This window comes from Lingula anatina, chromosome 6 (assembly GCF_051362555.1).
Source record: "Lingula anatina isolate TDL-2025a chromosome 6, LinAna3.0, whole genome shotgun sequence".
Classification (NCBI taxonomy): domain Eukaryota; kingdom Metazoa; phylum Brachiopoda; class Lingulata; order Lingulida; family Lingulidae; genus Lingula; species Lingula anatina.
Window position 1 is genome coordinate 19,915,336 of NC_141772.1, and position 12,830 is coordinate 19,928,165.

Here is a 12,830-nt window from a genome sequence, read left to right on the forward strand (position 1 = left end):
TTATCTATATTAGTATTTAATGCTACAAAGTTTTATTATCATTTTGGCTGGCCATTATCGGCTAATCTACCATTTGCAACTTTTTAAAACCTCTTATATACTGTTCCACATGTTAATTTCTATGTGCAAACTATCTATGTCAGCAATTTGGTAAGGGTTTTTCATTTTTCATTTTTCCTTACTGCTGTAATCTTTTTAAAGGCCTTTGCCTTTGCCTAAAAATGTATCAATAAAACTGCATCTGCTTATCTCGGTGAATATTTCCCAAAAACCTTTTAATCAGCAAATGTGAAGGCTGTGATGGTTTGTTTTCCATTTTATTCACTCATCCAGCATCATCGATCAACCAAAAGTGCATATGTGTAAAAGTTCATTTCTATGTGCAATCTATGCAAAAATTTGGTAAAGGTTTATCCATTTCCAATGTCAACAAAAAATCACATTTTTTTTCTTAATGCTGTTATCTTTTTCAACATCTTAGCCTTTGTCCAAAATTTATCCATAAAACTGAGTTTGCATATTTTGGTGAATATTTTTCCACAAACCTTCTCATCAGCACAAGTGGAGGCTGTGATGGTTTGTTTTCCATTTTGTCCTTCCAAAGATACCTGAACCATTATCTCCATTTTCTCTACATCCTCACTTTCCATGCTACTGGTCAACAGTGGCTCCATCTCCTTTTCCATAATGACCAGTCTTAATTGTTCACTAGAAAGCATTAATGTTTTTAACGCCTTGGGCTTACTGTATGCTTTTTTATGCACAAAAAGAAGCTACTGATCTACCTGTATTTCTAAATAATATTGTGATGGTAGGAGCTTTTATACGTGGTGTCCTAATAATTTAAATTCTTCATTGTGATTCAAATACTCCCCTGAATGGCCCAATTTGAAATTAGTAGTACGACTCTTTAAGTAATACATGAAAATAAACTTGTTGTCAACTTCAAATGTTGTCAAAATATGTGTTTAAGATGAGATTAATCCAAAAACATTAGCCCACGTTTCGTCACCTTATCCCCTTTCAAATTGCCGGTATTGTAAAACACATTTATAAAACCAATAAAGGGGGCCCTGAGTTCATCTAAAATAAGCCTGATGGGGCCACCTGTAACTACTCAATCTGGCTGAAGCACTCCTGGGTTCATTTTTGTATAGTAACTTTATGCATTTAAGCATTTTCTAATTTGGCTCTGAAAAGCTAGTAAAGCCCTTTCAGTTCATTGCCTAATCTATAACTGAATTATTGGGAAAAAAACCAAATTCTGTATCAAAATTGAATTCATGTAGCAATCGTGTTGAAAGTAGTTTTATACTACAGTGCGCCTAGTATTCTAATATTTCCTTTTCACTGTCATCAGGACATCCTATGCCATACAACAATGTATATGACCACATCTCTGTCATAAACCACAATACTGAGATCACAGTCTAAAATAAGCGTTCTGGTAAATATACACAGCTCATCAAAAAGCAATAGGGGAAGGGGGGCAACCAACCTTCACATTTGAGGTAAGACAAAAAAAATCCATTTTCACGCAACATATTAAATTTACAAAAATACAAGAAAATGTTGCAAAACCTGACTAAAAATGATAATCAAATACTCTCTCAATTTATAAATACCTCCATCGGAACGTAAACCCTTTCCTGGTAGCAGCTGATCCCAGATCTATCCAGGCAACAGAAACGCTACCAAGTGTGGACATGCAATCTCCTACCTGGGCAAACAAGAAGCCAGTGAGACAGATTCTGTGTTGCAATAATCTAAAACAAAAAAAGAATCTGACAACACCATGCAGACGACAGGAGCCGACCTGATGACACCGAACCCTCCCATCTCACCCTGAATTTTAAGCGCTCAGGTAGTAGTCTGTTCATAAGGTGCAGCTCGGAGTATTCTTGCCACCAGCCAAAATGGACACGGAATATATAATACGTAGTAGTGTATTATTAAAAAGATGGACATGAAAGAAACGTCAAATATAAAAATGTTGTAAGACAAGAGTGGGACATACTTGGACAGAGGGGTTGTGAAAGCCAGAAAGATAGAGATGTACCAAAGTTTGAAAGTTAAGCCTTTCAAGGACTCTCACAGTTGACCTTTTAAAATATTTGCCCACTGATTTCTTACAGAAATCATAGGAACAAGTAAAGAATATTGTTTTGATGTGCTTGAGGTCATTATAAATGGACTCCACACAATGGTAAATAGATTGAAATGGACTTCAAGGAAGGGCAAGCAAGAACTCAGGTGTTTAAAGTCACTGGCTGTTTAAAATTAACAGAAGAGGAGACTTGAAGCAAATGGAAAATTCACTAAGACTAAACCCTCATTTCCCCAAACATGTCCGTAAGGTACAATGACAGGCGCCTGGAAGTTAAATGAACACAGGGAAGGGGCAATCATTCTACTTATTATTTAATGTACATCTTTATTTGTACTCAGTAACCTATGTCAGAATAAATTACAGTACTTGTGACACTGTTAGCTTGTGACAAAAAGTGTTTATGGTTAATTGATGTGCCGTTTAAGGTTAAAGACAGATTAAGACAAGAAGACAACTACATTACTTTCTTGATGTACATGTTTTGGATAATAGATGAATCTTCAGTGTTCAATCTTAACAAACCAATGAATACATAAAAACCATACCAGTAATTTTTCTTGACAGCCTTAGTTCAAATTTTATCTTTGAAACGGGCAAAACAATGTCTTCGTTCGATGAATCGTTGTAATTAGGGGCTCATAATTCCATGATCAAAACATTTAAACCAAAATAACGACATGGGTTCAAAGCCCATTTACTAGTTGTCACCTATGCCAATTTTTGTGATAAGATCGCCTTCATGGATGAAGTTTACCCAATACCCATTGCTATCTCAACTCAAAATAAAAAGCTGTAAAATGCTCAGCAACAAGAAATATGAACGCTGATGTTTTTATATTTTCAAGGGGATTTTTATTATTATTTTTTAATCAGCAACATGGTCAAAACATTACTGAATAATAAGATGCATTGAATAAAGCTCATTTTCGGTATTTTGATGATCATAAACCCTGTCAGTAACCTTGGAGTCATAAACAAATTTAAATGAGGTGTCAGCAGCACTACGAAATTTATGAACACCTTCAATTGTTATGTAAGCTGAAGCAGAGATGAACAGGTGACCCCCAAAAGTGCGCCTCTACATCTATTAACAAAAATTCTTCGACGTTAATGCGTCGCCTGCTGTGATGGGAACAGTTAATAAAGCATTCAAGTTTGTAAAAAAAAGATCTATTAAAGCAATAATCATGCAGTTATTTTAACAATCTCCTTTCTGTTAAAACATTGGCATTCAGAAACTTAAAAAGCAAGTTGACTTAAGATTAAATATTTAATATTACAAAAAAAAAAAAAAAATCAGAAAATTCAATCGCCAACTACCTCCACTGATATCTATAGATTTTACTGCCTGGATCTTGACTACATCTACATTAAATAAACCTAATAATAATAATAATATTTAAGAAATTTACCATAAAAAAATCTAAACTTGAAAATAGAATATTCACCCCGAGAGACAACCCTACCCACTTTCACATTAAATAATAGGTATGTTTATCTGTTAAACTGATTGCCTTCAGCGAGGGTGTGAGAGTTGGATTCAGGCCTAACCAACTACCAGACTCGGCACCTAAGGATCCTGAATTAACCGGTTTATCGGACCACACTACCCGTTTTCAAGGTGTGTGTCAGATCGCATTTCGGAGTATCAGTCAGAACACCGACAGGATGAGCTCACGCTCAGCTGTCACCTTGATTGGATAGTAAACGATTGTCGTATTTAATCGCTAAATGATTTTAAAACCGGGTGCATAAATTTGAAAGCCACCTAGATGAACCTTAGACTGCCACATTAATCTAATACAATGCAAAAAAGCCCTATCAAAAGTGGTTAAAACATTCAAACCGAATGTCGTAAAGTCCCCATATACCCCCATAGAGACAATGAAATAGAGTACTCTAAAGTAAGAGTACAGTTTAAGGTTGTTCAGCCGAGCGTGGATGAGCCCGCAGTCGTCCTACAAAATTTGTTCTGGAGTATGATACTCCGAAATGCGATCTGACACACACCTTGAAAACGGGTAGTGTGGTCCGATAAACCGGTTAATTCAGGATCCTTAGGTGCCGAGTCTGGTAGTTGGTTAGGCCTGGGATTGATCTATGTAGAATGACAGCTTCACTGGGAATGACCCCTAACACAGCTAGAATCCATTACTGCACGGACTCTCTCTCACGCATTCAGTGCTCACAATGTATCAACCTCAAAGCCAGACAACTCACACCGTCCTAGAATGACACACCTTGCTGGCTTCATACAGCAGACTACCTGTCTGGCTTGATTGTCTGTGGACCATGTTAGTGAACAACTTCATAAATATATGATGCAACAGTTTTTCTAAGTTGGCACATAATTTTGCACTGTGATGTTTACTGCAAGTCTGGTGTTAAAGTTGGTATAATTATTAAGTGCAGGGTTACCTTTTGTTTAAAATTGAAAAGGTAAAAATTAAAAAAAAAACTTCATAATTTTCTTCCTGTTACCTAACTACACTGATTCACTGATAATATTCATAATATACATTCCCACTCTCAATTTACAGGAAAACAACCCCAATTGTTACAAAAGTCAAGTCAGAGGAAAACTCAAGGCATTAATAGAAGAAACATGATATGATTACAATAAGACCATAACTCATGTCAATCACACATTTTCTGTATCAGTCAGAAACACTCGGCGTTTTATAAATCCAGTTCATATTCAATAACATAAAAGATGTCTTTTTCTTCTAAAAATACAAATTTGCCCTCAATTCTTCAGCTAAACTTCCCTTATTTGGGCATATCATTCATCTTGAACAGTCAAAAAATAAATTAATGAAAAAAATATATCATTTATGAAAATGATAGGTATAATAAAAAAACTATACCTTCTTCTTTTAATAAATTATTTCATATATACATGCCTGTGAAGGTTCATAAAAAAAAAAGAGAAGAACCCAGACATCATGTTCATCTAATTGTCGCAATATTTTGGTGGTTTCCTTCAAACAATGAATTCTTTATTGTCTGTCGAAACACCTGTCAGAGATGTCTTCTTTGATTTCATTGCTTGTAACATCAAATAACCTTGGGCCTTTCACCTGTACTTTTCCATAGTTTCTCTATTTTTCTCTTCCTGCTCTCTCTTTCTCTCTCTCTCTCTCTCAGTTTTCACCAGAGTGTGCTAAAGCATTGGACCCTGTTGTACAATTATGTATTATTTCCATTTCAGAGGCTTTTCTTTTTTCATTGCAAAAGAGAATTTCTTGGAATGACACACAATATCAGAAATACTAGACAGGTTGAGGTGGGTGAGTAAAAACAGCCTCAACTTTGTTTTAAGGCTTTTTTATGACAAAGAATTTCTTGGAATTACACACAATGTCAGAATATCTTGAGTCCACAAGTTAAGTAGGATGAGTAAAGAACAACCTCGACTTCTCAACAGTGTAGCTAGCAGCACAAGTCCTCAAATGATCACAGTAATAATGGTGAACACCAAGAGACCTCGTGTCACCGATTCTGGAGAGACTGCCACCGAGCCTTCAACTTGTGACATTAAATGCTCTTGCTTTGAAAGACCCTGAAGGCTTTCTCCAAAAAGGAGGATTGTGTTCGGCTGTCTAGCAGATATCAAAACAAGATTTAAGGTCATCTTGGGTAAAAAAAAGAAGCCACTTGAAAATTTATTTGAAAAAAAAAAAAAGTTAATTGTGGTTAATTATTTAAGAAATATATTTTTTCAAGTCAGAAATATGGTCAAGATATTCCAAAATTCTTTCATATTGGCTAAATGCTCTCTCTCTCTCTCTCTCTCTCACAATGGACTTCATCCACCAAATTATCTCAAGCAGGGAAATTTAAAACAAGATTCTTCTCTGTAGAATCATTTTTGGACATAGTTTTATGATGCTGTTAATAACCTTTAGCAAGAGCATTTATAATAGTTGTCACGAGAGTTCAAGGATGGCAGTTAATGACAAACTTAAATCTCCTGATGTTTAAATTTCATACACTTTTTTATGGTTCCCTGGAGGTAGGTTTTCACTAAACACATTTTTATTATGCCCTGGGTGTTGATGAATTAATAATCTGACATCAAACGTTAAAAAACATATATTACTGAATTGAAAATTCATCTACCCCTGCTAAAAAAAAGTTGATCTATTGAAGTGCAAATTCAATCTCAAATGACAAAATGCACTGCGGTTGAAAATGTATTCTTCTCTTCATCACGAAGACACATATACCGCAGTCACACCAGTGAGTCTTGATCACTGCCTGCATTCAATCGTATGATCTGTCAGTATTAAGTGTCATAACTGCATATTACCCCATGAGAATATACACAATACAACCAGGTGCAGAAAAAGTTGCATGAAAAAAGTACTCCAATTTGTTAACATGTATATCTCTTACACACCACAAATTCTATTACTTATTTTCCACATCCCACACTGTAACACTGCCTAATCAATACATATACGGTAATTCTCCAATCTATACGAACGATTTAAATTAATTATTTTTGGAAGATAATCGTTTTGTTCGTAAGGCTTGAAATTCAGTCTGATAAAAATTGCCACGCGTTCGTATCCATTGAAATACGAATGGAATACGGCTGTACCGGAAGTTATTTCCACTTACCTAACATTGTTAAGTGTAAGCATTACTTTCAGATTAAATCACTGTGATCAGCTTTTAGCACAAACAAATTATTCTTGCGATATTGCAATGAATAAAAACAAACTAAACAAAAGTCGGGAATTCAACAATTTCTTCATACTAAAGAGTTACATTTCTCCCAAGACAAGACAACATCGTTTTTCCCTGTTATGTTTTACCAAGACAGGACAACATCGTTTTTCCCAACTTCTGTCAAAAACAGACAAGAATATTTGCGAATCCAGTTGCATATTTTATTCATTGCGTGTTTACTTTTAATATGATTTCACATATAGAAAATTTGCAATATTAATAATGTCACCCCCCATTAGGCTTACATAAATTTCTTCCGCCAAAACAAAATACTTGAAACTCCTCACAGTAGATATCACTGATGTTAATAGAGATTATACTTGATATAAAAAATAACATCAGCTCAATTCACGTCTATTTATGAAAGTCTTTTACAGAATATTAATTTGCACGCAATCAATGTATACTTAATTAGAAAAAATACAGAAAACTGCAGGCAAATTTGTATAAAGTCATACGGCACCTTTATTTTTCACAATCACCAATATCAGTAAGGTTTACCTAATAGTTGTTGACAAGGTCTTTAACAAGGAAAAACAAACAAACAAACAAACAAAAAAAGCATGAACTTTATCACAACTCAAATTAGAAAAATAAATACAGTACAATACAAGAAGAAACTTCTCTTAAAAAAATTAATTTCCGAATGACTACCAAAAACAAATAAAAAACTCGATCATTGACTATGGATTTCTCATACTCTTCTGTTGTGCGTGGGGTTTCACGTTTATAGATTTTACTGGAAACCAGATATCGGTGAAACACCGATGGTGGATGTTGATGATCTAGTCGGCCGGCAGAAGTTAAGAAATGATAATAAACAGTAAGTAATTTATGTGTACTGATGCTTTCAATAATTTCTTAATAACAATAGGGTTTTAAAACTGGCCTGCAGCTGCCGGCGGGCAGGTTGAGTCCTTCTATCGTCTCATTCAAAAACAGAACAAATACATGATAACAATCTCTCCTGTCAAGTGGCACTTCCTTTGTTTAGAACGGTGGTCTAAAAACTCGCTTTGACGAATCATGGGGCGAATTTCAATTGGGCACACTTTCTTGCGTTCGGAAAATTTAAATTGTGCCCAAGGCGAGTTTAGCGATCGTTCGTACAGAACGGAGACAAAAAATTCAGATTCAGAGAAAAAACGTTTCGTTCGTAATTATTGCGGCGTTCGTATAGATTGGAGAATTACCGTAGTTATATCGTGTTCACAATTTGGTGCCTATTGAGATTTGTGGTTGGGGCATATCCAGTTCTTGGATCCATAAATACCCAATGTAACATGCTGAATCTTGTATTTATGTACCATGTAGTTTCTGCCTGAAATAGTTAGTGCAATTCAGGACAATTCTACAATCCACAAAATCTTTAATTTTCACAATGTGCATGCCTTGCTATTAGATACTACCCTAAGGCCCTACTATAACTATAAGGATCTATTTGTAACTATTCAGATACTATCCATTCCTGTTGTGACACTGTCTGATATTGTCTATAATCCACTTGTCTACACAAGGGATACTATCCCTACAGCTGGGAACTGTCCTATCACTGATGGGCTAATATCCGTTATAGCGGATAATATTCGTTATAATAGCAGATACTATCCCTTAGTATTGAGATTCTATCCTTTACAAGAGAGAGATGCTATCCATGATTACCATTTGGGATATTTTTCATTATTTTCAGAGAAGAAAAATTGACTTAAAAACAGCTCTATGAAGATTAAACTTACTCTACTAACAAAATATTTCAGGAAAACATTTGTTTAGAAACATGAAAATGTATACCATATGTGAAGCAGAGAATTAACTTTAATATGACAGGAACAAAAACGTACGTGCACAGAATAACAATGACCCTATATCCTGCTTGATCATTTTTGCAGATATCATTTAAGGACATCAAGTATTGCCTCAGGTAATAAGCGCCAACTTCATGTGCAGCTTTACCAGGATTTTAACCGTAAAATCTTTATCGCAACTTGACAAAACTGCTCAAATTTCCTCTTCTCCAATATCTTCTCTTAATTTTGTTTAAAATAATTGATTCAGAGTTCATTTTATCTAGACTCCAGGAAGGCATTCACCTTCCAATTACAGCAGAGATGTCCCTAGGGAGGAGGACTGCATGCAAATGGCATTTCTTCCATCACACTTACTCTAAAGGAAGTTTTAGAGATGCATGGCATGTTGTTAGGGAGATTATTCTTGTTGAGAGTTTTTGGTTTAGGTGAGAATGGCAATGAACACCAAGTTAAATTTTAAAGTATTTTAAGTATCAACAGGGGATGCATTTTCAAACAGGATTAAGGCCGCATTCAGACGAGTGGACTAACGAGTCCGAGGGTCAAATATGGCCGACCCACTTGAATGGTCCCATAGACATTACGCACTGCTGGCTAACTCATTTAATGACCTTTTTTGCACAGAAATCCAGTCCAGAAGGCAGGAACTTTTGATTTGGACTGGTGGTTTTTTTGAGGCCCACTAGTCCCAAGTGAGCAGCATGCAAATAAGTTAAAGGTACAAACTGCCACAGATTTTAATCCACGTGTACGTGAGCGTGCATGCATGTGCATGAGAGTGCAGCCTGTTTCAAAAATTCCTTAACCAACTCGCACTTCAGTTCACCAAGTTCCAAGAATCTACCGACCCAAACCAGAGATATTGGTTAGTCTCTGACAAAATTAATAACAATTTCACTAGCCTGCCTTCACTTCTACTGGGGCAGCATGGGGCAATGGCTAGCATTGACTGTGAGAGTATAACCTTGGTCATTTTTAAGGTCAAGGATACTTTCTATAGATATATCCATTCGTCCCAGTCGGGGCAAATCAATAGACTTTCTTCCCAAATAGATTGATGTTAACTTTCTGTATGTAATATCAAAGTAGCAGGGATACAGAAGTGGCAATTCTAACACACTTTGGGCATGTGTATAAACTGTCTGTAGGCAATTTAGAATGAAGATTCAATAGGCCACAGGCTCACTGTTCCAAAACCGACAATACATTACTATACTTCGCACGATTTGACATTTCTTATATTCAAAAGTTCATTGATCTGAAGGTGTATTGGTCTCAAGGGAGAAATGATACCATTTTAACATCATCATCATCAGTGGTTAAGTGTTCAAGCTGTTTTCAAGTAAATTGCCCTTGACCTTTGAAAAATAAAATACAATAAAAGAATAAAACTTAACCTCTGAGCAAACATAAAGAAGTCATGGGCCATAAAATTTTTGTGTATTAAACAGCTCATGATCAGCAAAAAATCAGTAGAGCTGATCAGAAAATTATTTTCTGTCAGAAAATTATTTTCAATACAAGAAATAACCATGAAATCTCCATTCATCTCTCTTAAATCAGCAAATTATACTGTCCTTGAAAATTCAGTAGTGCTTAACATACCATGTTTTAGTAAAAGCAGAGAGCCCAACAGAAAAAGTGTAAACTGTTGTTCAAAGCTCAAAGAAGCTGTTGGACAAAGGCTTCAAACTTTTAACATTGTTTGTACATAAACTGTTTCATTTCCCAACTTAAGTTCAAACCACAAGCTTCAAAACTCAATATAAGAAAGCACAAAAACTGGGTCTGTTCCATGCATTTAAATTAATCATATTTTCCAGCGAAACATTTCTCTTTCAATAAACGTAATATGTGTGCATGCATGCCCCAGCACACACCCACACACTTTTGTGTCTTCATAGTTAGTAAAAGCTAGCCTAACTTAGACTGTTTACTAGTAACCTATGTCAATTTTGCAGCCTTGGTCCAGAAGCATTTTCAAATGATTTTTTTTTTAAATAAATTCAACTGACAAACCCAAATGGGCTTCTCTCCCCACTGAGAGTAAAACCATTATCAGCACAATCAAACTTTCCTCAAGGGACACAGTTAAAAAGGCAAATAAATTTTGCAAAGAAAAAATGTATTAGGTTAGGAGACTTAAGTCTTTTTGAAACACAGGTAATCAGTTAAAAATTTCCAGCAGTTTTTTTTTGCTTAGAACAATATCTGACTTTTCTCATTATGCAAAACAAGGATCAGCCTGTGATAACAGGTCTGGTATTTACATTATGGAGTATTCAACTGGACTCATTACACACGTCTGTCTTTCTAATCAAGTTCTACTGTGATAAAGGTAGGCACTGTGTAATGTGTTCCTTTCCAAGTACAGAGAGACAAGAATTTTGAAGTCCAATAGTAAATATTGTAATCAAGTCAAGTCCCTATAAGTTTATCACCTGGGGCATGTTTAATAATATCTTAAATCAGTCTCTAGACTAAAAGCTTAGCCTGCTATAACTTAGCTGATTAAGTTCTTCTTCATAAAAATCTATAAGGCCACACTTATCTGGTTTCCTTTTTTCCCAGAGTTTTAGTTAAGGTCTTTGAACAAATTGTCTGTCTTGATTTTTACAGCTCTCAAAGGTGACAGTAGCCCATTTATCAATGCCAAATACAGTTTTGGGGACAATCATTTTTAAAAGTTCTCAGTCAGACCAGTGTTGCAGCGTTGACTTTACATATTCAGCTATTCAATTTTAGCTGACTAAGATTAGCCCAAGAACTAAAAATAAAAAAAAAAAAAAAAACACTTCGGAGACAGACCAGAGGATGTAATTTGTCAGATACCCTTTTAGTAGTTAACTTTAGTTTACTTTATACAGACTATATACAGCCTAGTGCTGAAAAGATGGTAGGAATGCAATCTGCAATCCAGGGGCAGATCCAGAGATATTTTCTGAGTCTTCCAAATTATCTTTGTTGATCCATCCTCCATTTTTGACCGTCTTCCGACAGAAAAAATTAAATACACGTCAATGTAAACTTGAAAATCTGACCGTCTTCCAGAAGACCCTGAAGACGGCCTAAATCCGCCCCTGCAATCTGTACTCAATTCTACATGCAAGTGCTATGTACTGCATATGCACATGTAATTCTAAGTAAATAATGCCTAGAAAAAAGGCACCTAAACTGGCAACACTCAGGGAAGATGTGTGAAACACTAGGGTACCGTAGCGCTAGCAATTTTTTTCGCTTAGCCAAATCACCACATTTTTGTCAATTTGTTATCAAAGTTGTTATAATTTGGCTAAAACATGTCAAATCAAGCCCTTTTTCTTTAGCCAATTTAAGTCAGTTCTAGCATTTGGCTAAATTGGCGAGTGTAAGCGCTACCCCAGACACTATTTAGTACTTGTCAATGGTTCCAGACAGCTGATGTATGATCATGATAAATCTACGTGCTTATGTCAATGTGTTTATCAAATTTTACAATGCACAAAAAGCTCAAACAGGAATATTCACAAACATAAAATAATTTGTCGATAGCCCTTGATGGTCCACATCTTGCATTATATACAGTGTAGTAAAGCCACAGACACCGCTGGTGCTTCAGGTGAAAAAGGAAGATGTTTTACAAAGACTTAATTGGTCGATAATACCCAAGGACTGTGACTGTAAAACTATCTGTAGGGCAAGTTCTGTTGCTACTGTGTACATTGTATCCATGCATTCAATAGTGAAACATTTGGTGGACAAGGGCTACGCATTTAACAACATGGGTTCGCGAGCACTAAATCTTCACACCAGAAGCAATTTGCCTTTAACAGCCGAAGCAATGCTTACGATACAGCGCACATAAGCGAAAGCACAACAATCAATGACAGCATATAACCTCGCTCGTAACTAAATTAATTTAATTTCTTAATAGTTACATCTAACACAATGGGTGTCTTTAATGCCTCAAATAATCACTTACCCTTGCTTGGGCCTCATCACCAATAAGTTTGTGGTCAGTTACTTTTGCCCTTGATTTTTCTGAAACAACGGCATCTTCGGAGTCGTGATCTTCGTCCGCCATTTTCACAGCTGTGAGACCATGTGATCAAAACTTTTTTCGAAATACCCCACGGCAGATTTTATCCTTTTTAATTCAGATTAGGAACAGATTTATGAACTTTTTAACTTAACGA

At 35.6% G+C, this 12,830-nt stretch overlaps 1 protein-coding gene across 2 annotated transcripts in view; it reads right to left on the reverse strand.

The window, feature by feature from the left end:
- LOC106176757 (S-adenosylhomocysteine hydrolase-like protein 1) overlaps positions 1 to 12,782 on the reverse strand; it is a 53,420-nt gene extending 40,638 nt beyond the window's left edge. Inside the window, exon 1 of one of the 2 annotated variants that reach the window (XM_013559307.3) lies at positions 12,617 to 12,782. In XM_013559307.3, the coding sequence (XP_013414761.1) occupies positions 12,617 to 12,718 (102 nt within the window). In that variant the 5' untranslated portion in view covers positions 12,719 to 12,782. The remainder of the gene's footprint in view (positions 1 to 12,616) is intronic. The other variant, XM_013559288.3, reaches the window with a different exon arrangement.
- Positions 12,783 to 12,830: the final 48 nt, after the last annotated feature.